At 40.0% G+C, this 22,988-nt stretch overlaps 2 protein-coding genes across 6 annotated transcripts in view; both read left to right on the forward strand.

The window, feature by feature from the left end:
- tmem69 (transmembrane protein 69) overlaps positions 1 to 21,019 on the forward strand; it is a 522,919-nt gene extending 501,900 nt beyond the window's left edge. Inside the window, exon 4 of the transcript XR_013579307.1 lies at positions 20,969 to 21,019. The gene's annotated coding sequence lies outside the window, so the exon portion shown is untranslated. The remainder of the gene's footprint in view (positions 1 to 20,968) is intronic.
- Positions 1 to 22,988, forward strand: part of mast2 (microtubule associated serine/threonine kinase 2) — a 544,666-nt gene that overhangs the window by 404,716 nt on the left and 116,962 nt on the right. For 4 of the 5 annotated variants that reach the window (XM_078561040.1, XM_078561042.1, XM_078561043.1 and 1 more), the window contains 2 exons: positions 6,001 to 6,079; positions 20,236 to 20,390. In XM_078561040.1, the coding sequence (XP_078417166.1) occupies positions 6,001 to 6,079; positions 20,236 to 20,390 (234 nt within the window). The remainder of the gene's footprint in view (positions 1 to 6,000; positions 6,080 to 20,235; positions 20,391 to 22,988) is intronic. The other variant, XM_078561041.1, reaches the window with a different exon arrangement.

Raw genomic sequence — 22,988 nt, forward strand, 5'->3', positions numbered from 1 at the left:
AAGAGAAGATTGATAAATTTTTGTTCAGCAAGGATATCAAGGGATATCAGGTGGGTGATTGGAGTTGGTATAAAGATCAGCCACAATTAATTGAATGGTGGAACATGCTAACCATAATCTGATAAAGATGTTATCAAACGAAATTTGACACGGGGTGAATTGTCTATTCTAATTCCGATATTTTACCACATGCTGTTTTGGCTTGGGAGATGTACATGGCTTCTTCATGCGTAAGCATGGTTTTCTAATTGCTACATTTTTCATCAATGCTGAAATCACCTTCATTTAGTTGTATCCCCAAGTCAAGTTTACTAAAACTGTCATTTTGTAACCTAAGCTCTTTTATATTCTTGTACTAGCATTATGTTTTCAGCCATATAAGCTTGGCTGATCATGTTAAATCTAATGATGGTAGGTCACTGCTGCTAAACTATTCTCTTACATGGTGATCCCCTTACCTATCAAAGCATATACTTAACTTAGAGGGAAAATAGGAGCAGAAGTAGGCCATTTGGTCCATCAAGCCTGTTCCAACATTGAATTAGATCATGGTTGATCATCTACCGCAAGCCACGTAGGAATATAGGGAGTGCACCACAAGTGTATGAGTGTATGGTGGTTTGAATTTTTTTTTAAAAAAGGGGAAGATTGTTATACTTCTAAACTGCAACTTGTATGTTAACCAGTTTATTAACTTGTTTTTAAAAAGAAGTTTGTTTTATAATAAATCAATTATTTCTTTGTGTTTACTGAAAGAAGCCTGGTTAGAGTTCTTTTTATGCTGGGAATAACAGTATCAAAGGTTAACAATTGGCCAGTTTGGTGGGCGAATTAAACATTTAAACTATTGCTACAACCTGTGGAGAAGTGGAGCTAGAATTAACTACGCAATCCTCCAATCTTGGTCCATAACAGGATACATAAGTAGTGAGTTACTAGGACCTTAAAATGCTTAATTGTAAATAATAAAAGCACTAGAAATAAAATATAAGAATGACAGTCATATGTACCCAAGGGATGTTTTCCCTGGCTGGTGAATACAGTGCCTCAGTATCTCAGAATAAATGGTCAGGCATTTTTTTTAATTCTTTCACAATATATGGGTTTTATGCCCATCCCTAATTGCCTTTGAGAAGGTGGTGGTGAGCTGCATTCTTGAACCGTTGCAGTCCATGTGGTGTAGTACACCCACAGTGCTGTTAAGGAGGGAGTTCCAGGATTTTGACCCAGCGACAATGAAGTAATGGTGGTATAGTTCCAAGTCAGGGTGGTGTGTGGCTTGGAAGGGAACATGCAGGAGGTGGTGTTCCCATGCATCTACTGATTTAGGACTGGGACAAGGAGAAATTTCTTCACCCAAAAGGTTGTGAACCATTTGAATTCTCTGTGTCAGAGGGCTGTGAATGCTCAGTTATCGAGTGTGTTCAAGGTCAGAGATTGATATGGGATATTGTGGGAAGGTGTAGCTGAGGTAGAAGATCAACCGTGATCTGAATAGCAAAGCAGGCTCAAGGGACTGAGTGATTGATCCCTGCTGCTATTTTTTAATGATCTTACATACCATCTCTGGGTCACTGAGAATTAGATGTATATGTTGACATGAGGAAAACATTTTTTGCAGAGATAGGTTACATCCGGAATGCATTGCCTGAATTAATCTGCCTCTGCTACCAAATCATGGCTTTCAAAAGGGAAAGAATCTGCATGTCTATGAGGAGAGGGAGTAGCTAAATTGCCCTTGCAGAGAACCAGCATGGACTCGATGGGCCAAATGATAGCCAACTGTGCTGTAACCATTCTAGAATTCTACAATTGTGTTGCTCTTTCAATTTGTGCCCATTTGCTTTGTTCTGATAGGCTGTTGGAGGCAGGTTACAAGTAATGCTGATCAATTTTGGGCCAGTAGCTTGATCTAGATTGCATCATCAGACCAACATCATCTCTCTCATTAAGTCCTTATTAATAAACAGAATTGCATCCCCCACCTTTTTATTCTGCCCTTTAGAAATCCCAACTGAAATTCCTTTGCATTTTTTTATTCATTCTTGGGATGTGGGCATCGCTGGCTAGACCAGCAATTATTGCCTATCCCTAATTGCCCTTAAGAAGGTGGTGGTGAGCTGCCTTCTTGAACCACTACAGTCCATGTGGTGTCGATATGCCACAGGTCTGTTAGGGAGGGAGTTCTAATGTTCATGGTAATGTAGGGGAGAAATTACCCCAACGATTTGTACTGAACTCTACATGTCCATATGAACTTATAGCGAAATCTCAGTCTCCATTATTCGCTCAAAACCTTCGACAATTGATGGGCACTGCAGGATATTATTAATCTCATGAATGGCAAGAAGCAAATCTATGGACACATTTTTGTTTTGACTAGGCATCTTTGTATTTGTGATGCCCTTCCCTTGGGTGCTATTGGTGGGTGCTACTTCTAGTGGTTTTCGTTCTTCTGCCATATAGTTCATGTCCAATGTCACTCTGGTCCAGCTTCAAAATAGAACCATGTTTCAGAGATATCTATAAAATTTAATTTCTCCTTAGGTACATATGACTTATTCTAACATTTTATTTCTAGTGCTTCTATTATTTACAATTAAGCATTTAAAGGTCCTAGCAACTCACTACTTACGTATCTTGTTGCAGACTGAGATTGGAGGATTGCGCAGTTAATTCTAGGCCCACTTCTCCACAGGTTGTAGCAGTAGTTTAAATGTTTAATTCACCCACCAAACTGGCCAATTGTTAACCTTTGATACTGTTATTCCCAGCATAAAAAGAACTCTAACCAGGCTTCTTTCAGTAAACACAAAGAAATAATTGATTTATTATAAAACAAACTTCTTTTTAAAAACAAGTTAATAAACTGGCTAACATACAAGTTGTCGTTTAGAAGTATAATGATTTTTTCCCTTTTTTAAAAAAACACAGATATTCGAACCCCCATGCACACACACATAAACACAAAACAGGATAAAACAAACACAGTACCCTGCAGAGGCTAGAGTATGGGAACGTTTCTTTAAATGGATAGAATCCGAAGCAATCTCAACGCTGTTGATCTAACAGAATTCTGGTCACATAGGTCTGGAAGTCCTTTCAGATTGATTTGTTGGTGAAATTGTCCTTGTGACTCTTACTTATCATAACTTTTGCAGACTTTCAAAATAAAACAGATGAGTTATTCTGATGAAATGTTTCTGAGGAAGGTTTAGCACAAAGGTGGGCAAAGAGAAGGAAAAAGAGAGTCTTTTCCTTGCAGCTTGCTTCTAAGGCACACCCACACACACACTATCAGAATTTTAAAGACCAAGATGCTAAAAGAGTACTTCTCTTAGGCACGTCTTTTTAACCAATCAGCAAGAGGTCAAGGGAATTTCGGTTTTAAGGTTATTGGTCTCTACAGGGATCATATATTTTTTAAACACAGATTTGATCCTCACCTACAGGTGGCTGCACACAACTGCTGAGTGGAGAGAATGATGAGGTTTTCTAGGTTTGCATAGCAAGAGTCTTTAGTCTGGCAACAGCAGTTCTTCGTTAACTTGGATGTACAAAATATCACTTCCCTTTCCAGATGTTCCCTGCCCAATGTCTATCTTGACCCGTGGTTCCTTGAAGAATGGCATATTTATAGCCCAAATTAACATTGCAAACTTCTAAAAATAACTCAGGAAGAATAACGTCCATAATTCAATGTCTTTAAAATTTTTCAAAGAATGGGTTCCTCTTAATCCCCTTCTCTTTGTCCCATTCCTTATGGTTAAAAATATCTGAGACTTTAGTACTGGCAATAGTATGGGTGGCTCTGTTGTTCTTCAAAGAGCAGGTCTTTTGTAAATTAGTGACTTTGATCAGATAACAATACTGTAGTAAGGAATATTTATAAACTAGGACGAACCAATACCTACCTCTTATGCTGTGGAGTCATGCAAACCTAGAAAACCTCATAATTCTCTCCACTCAGCACTTATGTGCAGCCACCTATAGGTGAGGATCAAATCTGTGTTTAAAAAATATATGATCCCTGTAGAGACCAATAACTTTAAAACCGAAATTCCCTTGAACGTCTAAAAGGATCACACAACATGATTTCCGGTTTTAATACTTTTATCTTTATTAAACAAACTAAAACATTGACTAACCAATATTTCAGTTGGCAACTTAAACTATAAACTACAGAAAAAATCCCCATTTAACATTTAAAATGAACAAAATTCTCCCTTCACTTTACTCTGTCCACCAAGAAGACACTTTATTCTACCAGAACCAAAGTGACTCTTGGCACCCGACGGCTTGCTTCCTTTCTTTTCCTTTTACAGCCAGATAACTTCTAATCCCAGAAATGGCTTTCACATTGAAAGTTAGCCTGGAGATCACTCCTTCTAGCCAAAGTTAGGCCGAACCGAAGATTCTCCCCTAAGAGTCTATTCACCGTCAGCACAGCTGCCCTGGTCATTGTTTACAGAGTGAATACCTTGCACCTTCTTCCCAGTGAAACATCCTAAGCCCCCCTTTAACCTTTAATAACCAAGCCACTCAAGCTTCTTGTCAGCAGAATTCAGATCAGGTCACATCATTCCTCCATTTTACTCAAAATTAAAGACACAGTCCCAAAATAAAACAATGTTGTAAAACCTTGCACGTGTAACAATTTTGTGATAATATCAATGGCCTCCCTGGAGAACTGATTTGTAGTTGTTGAAAACTCTTAAATCTTCATTCCCATCTTTAATAGTCACGATTAATAATCCAGTAAAAGTAATTTGGAAATCATTGGGATCAGTCTAGTTTATACATTATAGATTGTAAATAACCTGAACATTGTTCAATGGTGAATATGACTGATTACCATAGCGACTCATAAACTGGAACCTGCTTTCTATAAGAATCTATTGGTAATGTCTGATAGAAAGCCTAACTACACTGAAGTTGTTTACTCCACCTATTCTGACATTTTGTCATAAGTCATCAGTATATACATTTAATCTAGATCTCCAATGACAGAAATATACACTGGATGGAAGTTTACAACTTTGTTTTATGAGCAGCATCCACTGTCTCAAGAACCACTTCAGACAGTGCCCTGTTACTATAGTTTAAAAGGCCTGTCATCAGTTCTCTGCATGTAGTGTAGCAAAACATTTAGTATAATATGGTTGGAAACTCCAGCCAACAATGATGCTGAAGAGAAGATTTAAATTTAAGATCAATACAAATAGAAAAGTACTAAGATGGTACTTTGCTGGTTCAATTAAAAAGGTGATATGTGAGGCTAGTCAATAGTTTATTGCCTGGTTCCTGACATATGCCTTCACTGACATCAATAAAAGATTTCAAATTGCCTCTGGGCAATCAATATTGCATAGTTATTTAGAACTCCAATTACTATTTTTTTCCTCTTTAGCAGAAACTGAAATATTTGAGGTGACATACACTCAAAAATGAAACACTCCTGACTTATAGTTTGACAAATCCAAGTGCCCCGAAATACAACTTTAATATTTCAGTCTCTTGGGGTCTATTATAGCCAGAAATACACATGTTCAAAGGGGTCGGGGGAGGGGTGGGGGGTTACATGTTGGCATTGATCCTCTGTAACACTTTTTTTTAAAGAGCTGCGCTATCTCCAAGTTTTAAAAAAGTAAGATTTTGCCATTTTGCTGCCACTTCCTCTATTTTTACTTTCCTGAACATTGGGTATTAAAATGTGACTGAAAGAATAAACAAGATCCTGATGCTGCTAATCTCATTGGTGTGAGGGATGACTCTGACTTTTCTTATTCAACCCCTGGAATTATACCTGATCTCTACTTTATAAGACTCACTGATGAGATGACTGGAATTGGAAATTCATTAGATGGGACAGTTAGGTATACTGCATCTAAAATATCTCATGTAGAGTCTTTCAGTTTTTTAAAGATTATATGCAACTTGAAAATAACTTATGATGTCTACCTTGTCATCATTCTATATTTTCTCTTTTCAAATTTCCAGGACTGATGGACGCCGATGGTCCCTGGCCTCCTTACCTTCTTCTGGATATGGAACCAATACACCAAGTTCCACAGTATCTGTATGTATTGATTATTTATCAATAGATTATCACTAGTACCAATTATTGATTGATCTCATATACGCATGTGAAAAACTGTATCTTGTGTTCTGCTGATACTGTGGCCCTGTAGTCTGGCATATTGAATCATAATATCATAGGGCAATACAGCAAAGCAGGAGATCATTTGGCCCATCAGACCTACAATGGGTCTTTGAAAGAACTTTCCAATTAGCTCCACTTCCCTGCTCTTTCCCATAGTCCTGAAATTTTCTCTACATTAAGTATTATTCAACTCCTTTTTTGTAAGTATTATTGAATCTGCTTCCACCACCCTTTCAGACAGTGCACTCCAGATTGTGACAACTCGTTGCGCACAAGTTGGCCTACTACCTTATATCTGTGTCCTCTTGTTGCTGACCCTTCTGACACTGGAAAGTTTCTCCCTATTTACTCTATCAAAATCCTTCAGGATTTTGAACATCTCTTATCAAATCTCTGCTTAACTGTCTCTGGTCTAAGTAGAACAATCCCAGTTTCTCTAGTCTCTCCATATAATTCAAGTCTTTCATCCCTGGTACCATTTTCTTAAATCTCCTCTGCAAATTCTCTAAGGCTTTTATATCCTTCTTAAAGTGTGGTGCCCAGAATGGACCATAATACTCTAACTAAAGGTTTAGTATAATGTAATTGTTTTTACTCTGCACTTCTATTTATAAAGCCAAGGAGCCCAAATGTCTTTCTAAGAACATTTTCAATTTGCCTTGTCACCTTCAAAGACTTGTGAGTATAAACCTCTGGGTCTTTCTGTTCCTACACCCACTTAAAAATTGAATCACCTAGTTTATGGTGCCTCTCAATCTTCCTACTGAAGTTAATCATTTCACACTTCTCTGCATTAAATTTCATCTGCCATGTGTCTACACATTTCACCAGTTTGTCTATATCCCTTTGAAGTACTATCTTTCTCAATGTTTACATTTCCAAGTTTCATGTCTTCTGCAAAGTTTGAAATTATGCCCCATATACTCAAGTCCAGGTAATGAATATAAAGAGCAATGTTCCCAACACCAACCCCTGAGACAAAATCATTGCACACTTCCCCCCGCCCGCCAAGTCTGGAAAAAGAACAGTTTATCATTACTCTGCTTTCAATCCTTTTGCCAATTTTATATCCACATAGCCTCTTCCCTCTAATCCAATGTGCTCAGTTTTGTTAACAACTATTTGCTACTTTACCAAACACTTTTGCAAGTCCATATACGCAAAATTAACTGCACTACCCTCATTAATCCTCTCTGTTACTTCATCAAAGAGCTTAATAAAACTAGTCAAAGATGATTTACCTTTAACAAATCCGTGATGGCTTTCATTTATTATTTTTTCAAGTACCAATTATTTTTGACCCGCATTAAAGTGTCCCTACAATACCATCAGACTGACTGACCTGCTGAGTTTATCTGCTCCTCTTTTTGAACAGAGATATAATGTTTGAAATCCTCAGGTATTCTGGCACCACTCCCATATCTAAGAAGGATTGGAATATTGTGACCAGTGCCTCCACAATGTACACCTTTACTGCCTTCAACAACCGAGAAAGCATTACATTTGCACTGAGTACCCTTTCTTCTTTGAGTCCTGTCAACCTTTCAAGTCTATCTTTATCTATTTTTATCACATCCAATTTTTATCCTCTCCTGCCTCCTCCTTCACGGCATCTCCTCTTTTTAGAAAATAGATGCACTCATTTAGCATCTCGGCTATATCCTCGGCCTGCGCAAGATCTCCCATTTAGTCTCTAATTGGCCCTTTTTTTTAACAAGATTTAGGAGCAGGAGTAGATGGATAGCTCCACCATTGGATAAGATCACGGCTGATCTGATTGTGATCTTAACTCAACTTTACTGTCTGGTCCCCATAACCCTTGACTTCCTTATCGATCAAAAATCTGTCAAACTCAGCTTTGAATATATTCAATGACCCAGCCTCCACTGCTCTCTGAGGTAGAGAATTACACAGACTGATGACCTGCTAAGAGAAGAGAATTCTCTTCATCTCAGTCTTGGATGGGAGACCCCTAATTTTTAAACTGTATCCCACAGTTCTGGATTCACTCAAAAGGGAAACACCCTCTCAGCATCCACCCTGTCAAGTGCACTCAGGATCTTATATGTTTCAATTAGATCATCTCTCATTCTTCTAAACTCCAAAGGGCCTTGGCCCAACTTGCTCAACCTTTCCTCATAAGGTAACCCCTTCATGCCAGGAGTCAGTCAAACAAACCTTTTCTGAATTGTTTCTCGTATAATTATATCCTTTCTTAAGTAAGGCGATGTGGTCTTACTGAGGTCCTGTACAGCTGTAGCAACACCTCCCTACTTTTAATACTAAATTCCACTTGCTATGAACACCAACATTCCATTTGCCCTCCTAATCATTTGCTCTACCCGCATACTAGCCTTTTGTACCACATGTACCAGGACACCCAGATCTCTCTGTACCGTAGAGTTCTGCAGTCCCTCTCCACTCAAATAACATACTGCTTTTCTACTCTTCCTGCCAATGAACAACCTCACATTTTCCCACATTACACTTCATCTGCCAAAATTTTGCCCATTCTCCTAACCCAACTAAATCCATTTGTTGACTCTTTATGTCCTCTTGACAACTTACTTTACTTCCCATCAGCAAATTTAGCTACCACATGTTTATCCAAGTCATTGATATAGATTGTAAATAGTTAAGGCCCCAGCACTGACCCCTGTGACACTCCACTAGTAACAGCCTGCCAACCTGAAAATGACATATTTATCCCTACTCTCTCCTTGTGAGCTAATCAATCCTTTATCTATATAATATGTTACCCTCTCCACCGTGAGCTCTTATTTTGTGTAGTAACCTTAGATGTGGCACCTGACCGAATGTCTTTTGGAAATCCAAGTACACCACATCTACAGGTTTCCCTTTATCCACCTTGCTTGTTACTTCCACAAAGAATTCCAATAAATTAGTCAAACATGATTTCCCTTTCACCAAACCATGTTGACTCTGCCTGATTGCATTAAGATTTTCTAAATGCCCTGCTATTATCTCCTTCATAATGGATTCTAGCATTTTCCCGATGACAGATGTTAGGCTAACCGGCCTCTAGTGTCCTGCTTTCTGACTCCATCCTTTCTCAATTGGAGGGGTTAGATTTGCGGTTTTCCAATCCGCTGGGACCTTCTGGAATCCAGGGAATTTTGGAAGATCACAACCAGTGCATCTACTATCTCTGCAGCCATTTCTTTCAAGACCCTAGGATGCAAGCCACCAGGTCCAGGGGACTTGTCAGCCTTTAGTTCTAATAGTTTTCACAGTACTTTTTCCCCAGTGATTATGATTGTTTTAAGTTCTTCTCTCCCTTTTACCTCTTGATTTTCAAGACAGAACAAAATACCTATTCAGTGCTTCTGCCGTATCCTTTTTTCACATTAATTCCCCTGTCTCACCCTCTAAGGGACCAATGCTCATTTTAGTTGCTCTTTTCCCTTTTAAATACCTGTAGAAACGCATGCTATCTGTTTTTTATATTTCTAGCGAGCTTTTTCTCATACTTAATTTCTCCCTCCTCATTACATTTTTTGTCATTCTTTGCTGGTTTTTAAAACCTGTCCAATTGTCTGACCTATCACTAATCTTTGCAATAATGTACGTTTTCATTCAATTTCATACTATCTCTAACTTCCGTAGTTAGCCACGTGTATCCTTCTCAGAGTTTTGCTGAAAGTTATCAAGTATTTCCTTAAATGTCTGCCACTGCTTCGGTACTGCCCTACCTTTTAACCTATTTTCCCAGTTCAATTTTAGCCAACTCTCTTCTCATACCCTTCTAGTTGCCTTTATTTAAGTTTAAGATACTAGTCTTCGACCCACACTTCTCACCCTTGAACTGAAATCAAAATTCTGTCATGTTATGATCACTGTGCTTGGAGGTTCCTGTATCATGAGGCCATTAATTAACCCCGTCTCACTGCACATTGCCAGACCTAAAATAGCCTGCTCCCCAGTTGACACTAGAACATACTGCTCTAAGAATTTGTCCCGAACATACTGTATGAACTCGCCTTCCAAACTACCTTTGCCAATCTGATTCGTCCCGTCTATATAAAGATGAAAATCACCCATGATTATTGCAGTACCTGTTTAACAAACCCCCATTATTTCTTCATGTATACTCTGTCCTCCAGTGTAGCAACTGTTAAGGGGGCTATAAACTACTTCCACAAGTGACTCCTTACCTTCTTATCTCTACCCAAACTGATTCCACATCTTGATCTTCTCCCACTACTGTACTAATGATATCTTTAATTAATAGAGCTACCCCACAACCTTAGCTTCTTTTTCTTTTGAAATGTTAAATACCGTTGAATATTTAGGGCCCAGCCTTGGTCACCTTGCACCATGTCTCTGAAATAACTATTAGATCACGCACATTTATTTCTATTAGTGCTTTCAATTCATTTGTTTTGTGATGAAAGTTGCACACATTCAGATACAGAGTCTTTAATTCTGTCTTTTTACTAGTAATATAAACTCTGGCCTTATCTGGTAGCACAATCTTAAGTTTATACACTCTGTCCCTTCCTGCTACTCTTTGGTTTTCATTACAGATATCATTACCCTGCTCTATTGCCTTGTCCTTTCTCTTTAATTTACCACATCTCCCCTCATGTGATTCCCTTCCCCCAATTATTTAGTCTAAAGCCCTCTTTACCGCTCTAGTGATACGGCTTGCCAGAACACTGCTCCCAGCATGGTTCGGGAGAATACCATTCTGGTGGTACAACACCCACTTTCCCAGTACTGGTGCCTGTGCCCCATTTCTCATTTCTCCAACACTAATCTTTGGGCCATGCATTGAACTCTCTAGTCTTATTCCCCCTACCTCAATTCGCCCATGGTTTAGGTAGTAATCCAGAGATTATTACATTTGTGATTCTGCTTTTTAATTTAGCCCCCAGCTGTTCATACCATCTAAGCAGAACCTCTGTCATTGGTATCCAGGTGGACCATGACAACTGAATCCTCCCACTGCAAGTTCCTCTTCAGCCCTGAGCAGATGTTCCGAACCCTGGCACCGGGCAGGCACCACAGTCTTCTGGATTTGTGCTCTTGGCTGCAGAAAACTCTGTTCATCCCCTGACTATATTGTCCCCTACTACCACTACATATTTTTTTTTTTACTGCAGCCACCCTGCAGACCCTGCTGTCAACCATACAAGTGCAAGAACCTCAAACCTGTTGGACAATTGCAAAGGCTGAGGCACCTCCACTTCTACCTTCTTGATTTCCATATCTGCCTCACTGCAATCACACCCTCCTGTCACTGACCACAGACCAAATCAGAAAAGCCTAGCTTAAGGGGTGTGACTGCTTTCTGGAACAAAGTGTCCGGGTAACTCTCCTCCTCCCTCATGCATTGCAGTGTCCAAAGCTCAGCCTCCAGCTCATTATCTTTGAGCCGGCACTCCTGAAACTGCAAACACTTATTGCGGATGTGGTTGTCATAGATCACCCTAGTGTACATTAGCACCTATGTACTACAGCTGCAACACATCACCTGTCCTTATTGTGTTTTAATTAACTAATTGATTATTTTATTAATTGAATTTTAACTTTTTTATCTGTTCATGGGATGTGGGCGTCGCTGGCTAGGCCAGCATTTATTACCCATCCCTAATTGCCCTCATTCAGAGGGCATTTAAAAGTCAACCCCATTGCTGTGGGTCTGGAGTCACATGTAGGCCAGACCAAGTATGGATGGCAGATTTCCTTCCCTAAAGGACATTATTGAATCAGATGGGTTTTACAACAATCAGCAATGGTTTCGTGGTCATCATCAGACTTTTAATTCCAGATTTTTATTGAATTCAAATTTCACCATCTGCCGTGGTGGGTCTCTGGAATACCAGTCCAGTGACTATACCACCGCCTCGGCCTAATGTCCCTAGTTCTGTTTGCTCTTATATTCTTATTATTTAAATTATTGTTATACTTACCTCATTTAAAATTCACTAGTTTAGATAAAAAAAAGAGAAAATAGTCACCAACCAATCACTTACCTTCTTTCCCATTATGTCACACTTGGATTTTATTTAGAATGCTCTGAACTCTCAGACTCACCCGTCCTGTCAACCCCCCCTGGCCTCCCTGCCCCCAGCTCTTCGGACTCTCGCTGCTTTCTCCAATTTTTGTTTCCATCCTTTTAGTAATGTCAGAGCATGTAGAAAATATTTACTTCTACAGCTACTGGAGGCAGAAAATCCCCCATGAACTAAATTCCTGACTTCACACTTCACACTCGGTCGACATCGCACTCAGGTGTAGTCTGCTCTCCCTGCACTTTGCAAACCTGTATGCTTTTATAGGGTACTAATGACTCACTTCAAAGTTGCAATGCTAGCTCAGCTTCCTGCAGAAATTCCCACATGAATCAAATTCCTGACTGCACTCAGCCTATGTCTCACTGAGGCATAGTCTCCTCTCTGCATCCCTTTACTCTGCGCGGTTTGCAAACCTATCTGCTTTTATACAGCACTGATGATTCATTCCCAAGTTGTAATGCTAGCTCAGCTTCCTGCAGAAATTCCTGACATTGCACTCTGTTTACATTGTACTCAGGCCTAGTCTCCTTTCCGTGTGTCCCCTCACACCCTTTGGCTACCTATTTCTATACTTTGGGTTTCCTTTAATGATAGCTGCTAATCTATTCTCAAATTCTCTCTGCCCCTCTTATTCCTTTTTAGATCTCCTCTGTACTTTCAATATTCAGCATGGTTCTGTACCATATTATGAACCTTTTATTATCATAAGCCTTCTTTTCATTTTTCAATTTAAGCTTCATATGTTAAGTCATCCAGAGAGCTCTAGCTTTGGATGCTATTCCTTCCTCCCTCATGAGAATGCGACTAGTCTGTAACTGAACTACCCGATCTTTGAAGGTCTCCTAGTGCTCATTTACTGTCTTATTTGTCAATCTTTGTTTCCAATCCACTTGGGCAAGATCCCTTTTTAACTCACTGAAATTAGCTCTCCTCCAGCTGAGCATTTTCACATCAATTTTTCCTTGTCCTTCTCCATAATTGCTCTAAGCCAAATGGTGTTGTGATCACGATTTCGCAAATGCTTCCTCAGGGAAATGTACTCACAGAATCTCAGTGCAGAAGAAGCCCTTCGGCCCATCAAGTCTGCACCGACATGTGAGAAACACCTGACCTACCTACCTAATCCCATTTACCAGCATTTGGCCCATAGCCTTGAATGTTATGATGTGCCAAGTGCTTCATCCAGGTACTTTTTAAAGGATGTGAGGCAACCCGCCTCCACCACCCTCCCAGGCAGTGCATTCCAGACCATCACCACCCACTGGGTAAAAAAGTATTTCCTCACATCCCCCCTAAACGTCCTGCCCCTCACCTTGAACTTATGCCCCCTTGACTGACCCTTCAACTAAGGGGAACAGCTGCTCCCTATCCACCCTGTCCATGCCCCTCATAATCTTGTTCACCTCGATCAGGTCGCCCCTCAGTCTTCTCTGCTCCAACAAAAACAACCCAAGTCTAAACAACCTCTCTTCATAACTTAAATGTTTCATCCCAGGCAACATCCTGGTGAATCTCTGCACCCCCTCCAGTGCAATCACATCCTTCCTATAATGTGGCAACCAGAACTGCACACAGTACTCCAGCTGTGGCCTCACCAAGGTTCTATACAACTCCAACATGACCTCCCTACTTTTGTAATCTATGACTCGATTGATAAAGGCAAGTGTCCCATATGCCTTTTTCACCACCCCACTAACATGCCCCTCCACCTTCAGAGATCGATTGATACACACGCCAAGGTCCCTTTGTTTCTCAGAACTTCCTAGTGTCATGCCGTTCATTGAATACTTCCTTGTCAAATTACTCCTTCCAAAGTGTATCACCTCACACTTTTCAGGGTTAAATTCCATCTGCCACTTATCTGTCCATATGACCATCCCGTCTATATCTTCCTGTAGCCCAAGACACTCAACCTCACTGTTAACCACCCGGCCAATCTTTGTGTCATCCACTTGCACCATTTCATTATCCGGAATTAGATCCAAGCACCTGGTCTTTCCTTAATAAAAATACCTGGAAAAACTCAGCAGGTCTGGCAGCATCTGTGGAGACGAACATAGTTAATGTTTCGAGCCCGTATGACTCTTCAACAGAACTGTTGAAGAGTCATACGGGCTCGAAACATTAACTGTGTTCCTCTCCGCAGATGCGGCCAGACCTGCTGAGTTTTTCCAGGTATTTATATTTTTGTTTTGGATTTCCAGCATCCGCAGTTTTTTTACTTTTAACTGGGTCTTTCCCTGTTGGGCTTGAAACATATTGATTAAGGTAGTTCTCTTGTACACTTTTTGGTAATTCCTCCCCCTCTTTGCTCCTTACATTGTTATTTTCCAATCTGTATTATGATTGAAGCCTCCTATTGTCACTACTCTAAAGTTCTTTCAGTTGTATCTTTCAGTAATTTTCTTGCAAATTTGCTCTTTCTCCCTCTTACTATTTGGTGGCCTTTAGTATAGGCCCGTAGTTTAATAGCTCCTCTATTGTTGCTTAATTCCAAACAAGTTGATTCCGCCTTTGAACCTTAAAGTACATCAACCCTTTCTGGTGCTCTAGAAGTATCTTTGATCAATATTGCCAGTCCCCGCCTTTTTTTCCTCTTCGGTACCTTTCCTGATTACATTGTAACCAGGAATATTAAATGCCCATTCCACCTCTTGTTTGATTCAGATCTGCATTATTGCCACTGCATCATAATCCCATGTGGCGGCTTGCACATTATTTAACACATTTGAGCAGTTATTTGCTTAAAAGCTAAATCCATCTTTGTCTGCCACACATTTCCTTCTCTGATTCCTCCTGTTTCTGAGCTACTCTTTATTTTAATGCTGTTTGACTCTCTTCTGTTCTGTTTGAATATTAAGTGAATAAATAAATGCTGGCAACAGAAATAGCAAAATTAACCAAACCTTTTTATTTCTGGATACTGCTTATTCAACCAGATGTGTTGCTGTAATTAGTGAGAGCAATCTCCTCTTGTTGTAAGCGTGTTCTTCATTTTTGGGAGGGGCCCTGATTGTTCAATATCAGCAGTTGTCAGTGTCAATTTTGAAAATACCTTTTCAGCAAATCAAGGCCTTTATTTCAACTACCAGTTGCACTTCAAGTGTCATTCATACATTAATAGTTAATATCAGGAAACGTTTATTTTTTGCAATTATTATTAATGCTGCTGCCTAAAGATTTGAAAATAAAAGCCTTTATTGCAGATGCTTACATCATTGTGAAGGTCATCGTGAAAGAGATTTGTCCTGGATTAAAAATATTTGACCATGCTGCCAGTATTCATCTGACCGAATCCCATATTTTTCTTTACTACTTTCCCTTTAAATCATTTTAATGAAATAAAAATGGCTCAAAATCTGGTATAAAACCAGAAAATGCAACCATTAGTTTTTGAGATGCGTTGTTTACAAACAGACGAACAAACAGGGGTGATAACACCAGGTGGTGGAGGTAATAAAAAGAATAAAGTTTAGAAAAACCAGATGATATAGAAAATGAAAGTGAAGCACAATGGTTCTGCTAATCATGCAAACAAAAAAATAGTAGATCCACACCATAGGCCCAGACTCCTGGTAATGTTTTGAAGATTTTTGACCCAAATGCCAATCTCCCTACCCTGTTCTCAAGCAATGACAAATGCTGCCTAACCACAAGCACTCAGTATTTTGAAGAGAATGAAACATCTCAATGAATTCTGAAATTACTAGCCTCATTGTTTAAGAACAGAAAGATGAGCTACTGTGCTGGAAGTTCATCTGAACAGTTCAGTGGACCAAAAACAGATAAATCACAGTAAGACTAGGTGGACTTCTTAAAAGTGGTGATCCACAGGTAAGTCAAGGTCACAGTTCTGCACAAAGCAGAAATGTTCATCAGAGTTTTCAATTAATCTGCATTTGATTTCCCCAGTGTAGAGAAAACTGCACTGTAAGCATTGAATGCAGTATACAAGATTAGAGGCTGAAGACCATTCTGGTGCGGGATTGAACTGTAAGGGACTCTGTTAAATGGAATTGTTAGGGCACCAGAAGAGATGTTGACATTAGTGGGTAGAGAGTAGGCATGGTGAGAGAAGGATTGAGTCAAGATTAGAAGAAATTAGTTCGGTGGAACAGGCTGGACCAGTTAGGACAAATTTAACGTAACTTTGTAAAAATTCATTCATGGATTGTGGGCTTCGCTGGCTGGGCCAGCATTTATTGCCCATCCCTAATTGCCCTTGAGAAAGTGGTGATAAGCTGCCTCCCTGAACCACTGCAGTCCATGTGGTGTTAGGAAGGGAGTTCCAGGATTTTGACCCAGCGACTGTGAAGGTATTATGATATATTTCCAAGTCAGGGTGGTGAGTGACTTGCAGGGGAACTTCCAGGTCGTGGTGTTCCTGTCTATCTGCTGTCCTTGTCCTTCTCGATGGTAGTGATTGTGGGTTTTGAAGGTGCGTTGAAGGACCCTTGGTGAATTCCTGCAGTGCACCTTATAGATGATGCACATTACTGCTATTGTGCATCGGTGGTGGAGGGAGTGATTGTTTGTGGAAGTGGTGCAAATCAAGCGGGTTGCTTTGTCCTGGATGGTATCTAGCTTCTTGAGTGTTGTGGGAGCTGCACTGATCCAGGCAAGTGGGGAGTATTCCATCACACTTCTGACTTGTAGATGGTGGACAGGCTTTGGGGAGTCAGGAGGTGATTACTCATTGCACGATTCCTAGCCTCTGGCCTGCTCTTGTAGCCACAGTGTTTAAATGACTAGTCCAGTTCAGTTTCTGGTCAATGGTAACCCCCAGGATGTTGATAATGGGGGATTCAGTGATGGTAATGCCATTGAACATCAAAGGGCGATGGTTAGATTCTCTCTTGTTGGAGATGATCATTGCCTGACATTTGTGTGGTGCGAATGTTACTTGCCACTTGTCAGCCCAAGCCTGGATATTGTCCAGGTCTTGCTGCATTTAGACATGCACTGCTTCAGTATCTAAGGAGTCACGAATTGTGCCGAACAACATGCAATCGTCAGCGAACACCCCCACATCTGGCCTTATGATGGAAGGAAGATCATTGATGAAGCAGCTGAAGATGGTTGGGCCGAGGACACTACCCTGAGGAACTCCTGCAGTGATGTCCTGAAGCTGAATGACTGACTTCCAACAACCACAACCGTCTTCCTTTGTGCTAGGTATGATTCCAACCAGTGGAGAGTTTTCCTCCTGATTCCCATTGACTCCAGTTTTGCTAGGGCTCCTTGATGCCACACTCAGTCAAATGCTGCCTTGATGTCAAGGGAACTCACTCTTACCTCACCTCGGGAGTTCAGCTCTTTTGTCCATGTTTGAACCAAGGCTGTAATGAGGTCAGGAGCTGATTGGCTCTGGCGGAACCCAAACTGGGTGTCGAGCGTAGGTTATTGCTAAGCGAGTGCCGCTTGATAGCACTGCTGATGACCCCTTCCATTACTTTACTGAAGATGGAGAGTAGACTGATGGGATGATAATTGGGTGGGTTGGATTTGTCCTTTTTGTGTATAGGACATTGCCCATTGGGAAACTAACCCTGCTCGATTTTATTGTCTATTGAAGCTAATGGAGAGTAATATTGGACAGGGTGTAAAACTGGCATTCTGCCTGATTCTTTGGGGTTCCTTCATGCTGAGTTCGGTTAAAATCATTGCACATCTTTTTTCTGAGCCTTTGTATTTTGAGAGGGTGTAGTGGGAAAGGGCAGGGAGCTTGATAGGTGATGAAATTGGGCTATACAGAGTTGGGCAATGACAATATTGGAAAATGTGGGTATGGGAAACTTTCCAGAGGAGGTGGAGAGATGAGATCAGAAACGGCTTGGGAAATGATTAGTTAGAACTGATCCATGGTAAAGTCATGGTCCAGAGACCATGGTCTGGATTCAGTTTGGAATTGGGACCCCAATGTTGGAATCAAATGTGCAGCATGTTGGAAATAGTCACTGACAAGATTTTTGACAAGTTGTCCAATTAGTGACCAGAGGGTCTACTTGCCATCCAATTAAGGAAAGCGTGTGAGCTACTGAGACTAGAGAGCCAATAGGAGGCCCTCCAGCAATGACACATCGGCAGCTGCAACTGTGGCCTAGTGACTGTGGTGGGTGCAGTGGGGAATGGTCCCCAGTGGGTTGAACTTGTAACCACCCCACTCTCCCCCATGTTTCCTGCTTGGAGGTCGCATTCTCTCCAAGACCATCTTTCAACTGCAATGTGGCCCCCACCTGCCAATTGGAAAATTCCAATCAATAATAAGCCCCTTAGTTACCTCAGTTGGCTATCTGCCCTTGGCCTGACCTTCTTGAAAGCAAACTGGTGTCAGCAAACTGAGGCATCAGCTGGGTTCTGGACCCGCATGCTTCCAGTTCTCCCCCCCACCAACTCCAGTATCAGCCTTTGAAAATCCTACTCCATGACTCTACTAACTTGCGTCATGAGTTAGTGTTTGGCCCCAGCCAGGCAGAGGTTTTACTGCAGTGCAACAGCAGCACAGTGTCTCTTGTGTCCTTGGGTTTACAGATGATTTAGAGCTGAGAGAATAAAGAGCAGAGGGACATGGAAATAGCTGAGGGGGTAATGAAACTGAGACACCCGATGCCGATATAAAGATTGAGAGCAGGCAAAATTTTGGAGGAAGGGACTCAAGAAGATTGAAAAGGCTAGAGACTGGAAAAAAGATCAGATACTTGGTGGGGTGGACAGCAAATCTTTTGGACAAAAAAAAAGAGGTGGAAGTGACGGAAGAAATCTTGCAAGCCTAAAACTCATTCCAATTGGGTTAAGGCCTTTGCTGATAACAGATTGTTGGGGATTAAAAAAAGGAAGGTCAGAGGACATGGTGAAAATCCAGTAATGAATAAGTAAATGAAAGTGAAGGGGCACAAGGAATAGCAAGTAGGACAGCACTCAAAATTGCTTAAGCTTCTGGTCCTTAAAATATTAAAGGAAAAAAAGCTTTTGTTAAAGCATTGGATGAGATGAAGGGTGATGTAGAACTAACAACCAGGGCAGCTAAGGTATAAATTGAAGAGAGAGGTCAAGAGTATGCATGTGGGCCACTAGAGAGGGTGGATTGCATAGTGTTGAGAGCAGCAGTCAGTCATGTTGCATAACTCAAAGGCTTTGGTGGTCATGAGTGGATCCAAAAGGGGAAGGATGAAATTTAAGCTGGAGTGCAGTTGCAATTCATCAGCGATGGTTTTGAGAAAGAAGGTACACCTGTGAAAGCAAGTCTTAGGAAGTAAGAGTCAAAGACAAGGAAAGGAAAGCAATGAAGTTAAATAGCATGAAAGTGATAAAGAGAAATCAGAACAAAAAGATCAAAACTTCCTCAGGGCTGGCATTCGTGAGAGAAATAATGGTAAAATGAAATAATAAGTGAAGTTCTTTGCTTTGATATTCATTGTCTTACTACTTGTGCAAGGGAAAGGCTGAGCTTAGACCACTTCAGTCATAACTGTGGCTCCCTTAGAATTAAAACAACCCTGCTGAAATAATTAAATGGAAATGATGATGATGGACATTATTGACCTGTAAACTTTTAATAAAATCCCCGTATGTACATTTTTGAAACATTTCCTGTAAAAACTAAAAGCAAATTATTCTACTTCTTAGCTCCCAGAACTATTTTCAATGTTTTAAAATATATAAATATATGTTTATATCGATATATAATATATGTATGTTTTGTGTGTGTGTATTTCAGCAGCTGTATTTTAAAAAGAGATGTGTTGTCTTAAATATTACATTTCACTTTTGTAATAAATATGCTTTGCTTTACAGGAGTGGGTTAACTGTGATGTCATTCATAATTATGTAGGTTTGAGATGCCAACAGCAGTCAAAGTTTGGTGTAGCAATTTGCCACATATTCATTAAATTAGCAGATTTATTTGATGTTTTTATTTTGCTTTGAATGCTTGTTTTTTTATCCTTCACTTCCATGCTCCAGTAATTTAGAGCAATGGAGTTGAGACTGAAGAGAAATAGCACTTAGAAAGATTTTGTTTACTGCACACAGTCATCCTGCTCATCACAGGAAAAACTTCACCAGCTGCCATATCAGCCCACAGCCGATGAACTGCATTTCCTCAGCAAGCACTTCAGCACAGAGAGCATCACAGATGATGATGGACGACAGTCTCCTGCCATGCGTCCTCGATCGCGCAGCCTCAGGTTAGTACTATAAGAATAAATCTTGACAAGCATGCCTGCTAAATGTAATATTACTTAAGTAGGAATTACCGCAAATGAGATTATATATTCATTTGAATTCCTGTGGATCTGGAATATTGATTGTTTTATATTATGATTGTCTAAGATTTTCAGAGAAGAGAATTTTCGGAGAAGACAAGCACCTACAAAGCATACATCCCTCTTTATAAACCTTCAGCTGATGATTTATAAATTAAGTACTGGGATGATATTTGAAAAGCATCGTAGTGACATTGAGTGTTAAGAAATGGCTTCATCTGAATGTTTGTTAATGGCTATTTTTGTGATGCAAGTCAGAAATTATTAAAAACATGTGGCCTTCGTCAAATATTTGAGTTCAAGTATTAGATACTTCCAACCATGGGTTAGCAAATTCAGATTCCAGCATTGATGAACATACTGTTTCACCCATCCACAACTTATTTTATTTTTACAAATAGTCGTTTGGTAATACAGAACTTGAGCATCGCTGAAAAAAGATACTTTTTTGTCAAAGGTTTTTGTCCTGCACTCATCAGGACAATTCACAAGAATACCAGATGTAAAGGGAACAACAACTTATACTGAATGAGAAGAGAGTGCTGTTTGGTTGGCAAGTGGGCTCTGATTGGTAGAGGTGTTGGCATGGGGAATGCACCAGTGGATGGTGACTGACAGTTAACTGCCCAGAATTATTTGAAATTTAAACTAGGCAGTTTGACTCTGATTAGTCAAGGCATTGCCCTGAGGAATGAACCAGCAAATGTCTGTCACTTATTTTGTTTAGCTGTTTCAGTTGTCAATGATGTTTTCACTTGTGTCACCAATGCACTTCTCATTTAACACAATAGCATGAAAATATTTTGGTCAATTTTATCAACAAGGCTATTAAGATGTTGTGTGTGGGAATGCAATATTCAGAATGACAAGTTTCAGAAATAAAGTTAATGAGAGAAGTCATGAATAGGTTATGACCAGTCTTCTCAGTGGAGATATTTATCATAATCACATGATTGACCAGGATTTATTGCAGCATAGGGGGGCCGCCATTTGAAAGAACTATCCAGTTAGTTCCACAACCCCACTCTTTCCCCTTAGCCCTGTTATTTTTTCCCCTTTAATTATATATCCAGTTTCCTTTTGAAAGTTACTTTGGAATCTGCTTTATAAAGGTTTAGTATAACTTCCTTGATTTTGTACTCAATTCCTCTGTTGTAAAAGCCAAGGGCCCTTGCTGCTTCTTTAACAGTCTTATCAATTTGTCCCACCACCTTCAAGTGTGCCTCTGTTCCAGCACCCTCTTCAAATTTGTACCATTTTGTTGATATTGTCACTCCTCATTCTTACTACCAAAATACAACTGATTATATACATTGAATATACAGCACAGAAACAGGCTGTACAGCTCAGCTAATCCATGCTGGCATTTATGTTCCATTCGAGCCTCCTCTCAACTTTCTTCATTTAAATCTATTACTGTAACCCTCTCTTCCTTTCTCCCTCATATGCTTGTCCAGCTTTCTCTTAAATGCATCTATAATATCTGCTTCAGCCACTCCCTGCCTGTGGCAGCATGTTCCACATTCTCAAACACTCTTTGGGTAAAGAAGTTTCTTCTTAATTCTCTGTTGGATTTCTTGGTGACTATCTTATATTGAATGCTCTTCCCCACAAGTGGGAAACATTCTTTCTGGATCCAGCCTGTTCTCCCTTTCCTGATATGTATACCCACGAATTTCTGGTATTGTCCTTGTAAATCTTCTTTGCGCCTTCTCCAGTGTCTCTTTATCCTTAATATGGTAACCAGAACTGCACTCAATACTCATAATCAAGTGTGGTATAACCAAGGTTTGGCATAGCTTCCCAACTTTTCCATTCTATCCTTCTAGAAATAAAACCTCGTGCTTGATTTGCTTTTTTATGGCCTTGCTAACTTGTGGCACAACTTTTGCTGATTGGTGTATTTGTACTCTGTTCCTCTAACCCACTTAGCGCACTTTCCAAGAAATAAGAGACCTCCCTATTTTCCTTACCTGAATGTACTACCTCACATTTATCTGTGTTGAACTCCATTTGCCAATTATTTGCATTTCTGCAAGTTTATTAATTGTTATATTGTGGCAGATGATGTGTGCCTAGCAAACCAAATCCATGAGGGAAACTTGGTCATGCTATCACAACAGTTTTGCAATTTGTATTTATTATGAGATGTGTGCACTGAATTCAGAAGTAATGAGTCCACCAAGACCTTTAGAGATTTTTAAAAATTAAATGAAAATAGTTATTAACAAAATAAAAGATTTCAAGCACATACATAAGTCTATAATTACTTACTACTATAACAAATCCTAAAATCCCTAATTGACCTGACTCCCAGTTGCACTCCCAAAATCAATTTTAGATTGAAAACAGATCAAGCAAGTTAACACTATACCCACTTGACAGTGAAATTCCAAATGGCTTTTCCCTAACTTCAGTTTCATTATATAGCAGACTTATGCACAAATGGCTGGAGGTTTAATTAAGGCTATTTTGCACACTCCTGTTAGATCTTACATGGCCTCCTTCTACATAGCCTTT

This window comes from Cetorhinus maximus, chromosome 17 (genome assembly GCF_964194155.1).
Source record: "Cetorhinus maximus chromosome 17, sCetMax3.hap1.1, whole genome shotgun sequence".
NCBI classification, from domain to species: domain Eukaryota; kingdom Metazoa; phylum Chordata; class Chondrichthyes; order Lamniformes; family Cetorhinidae; genus Cetorhinus; species Cetorhinus maximus.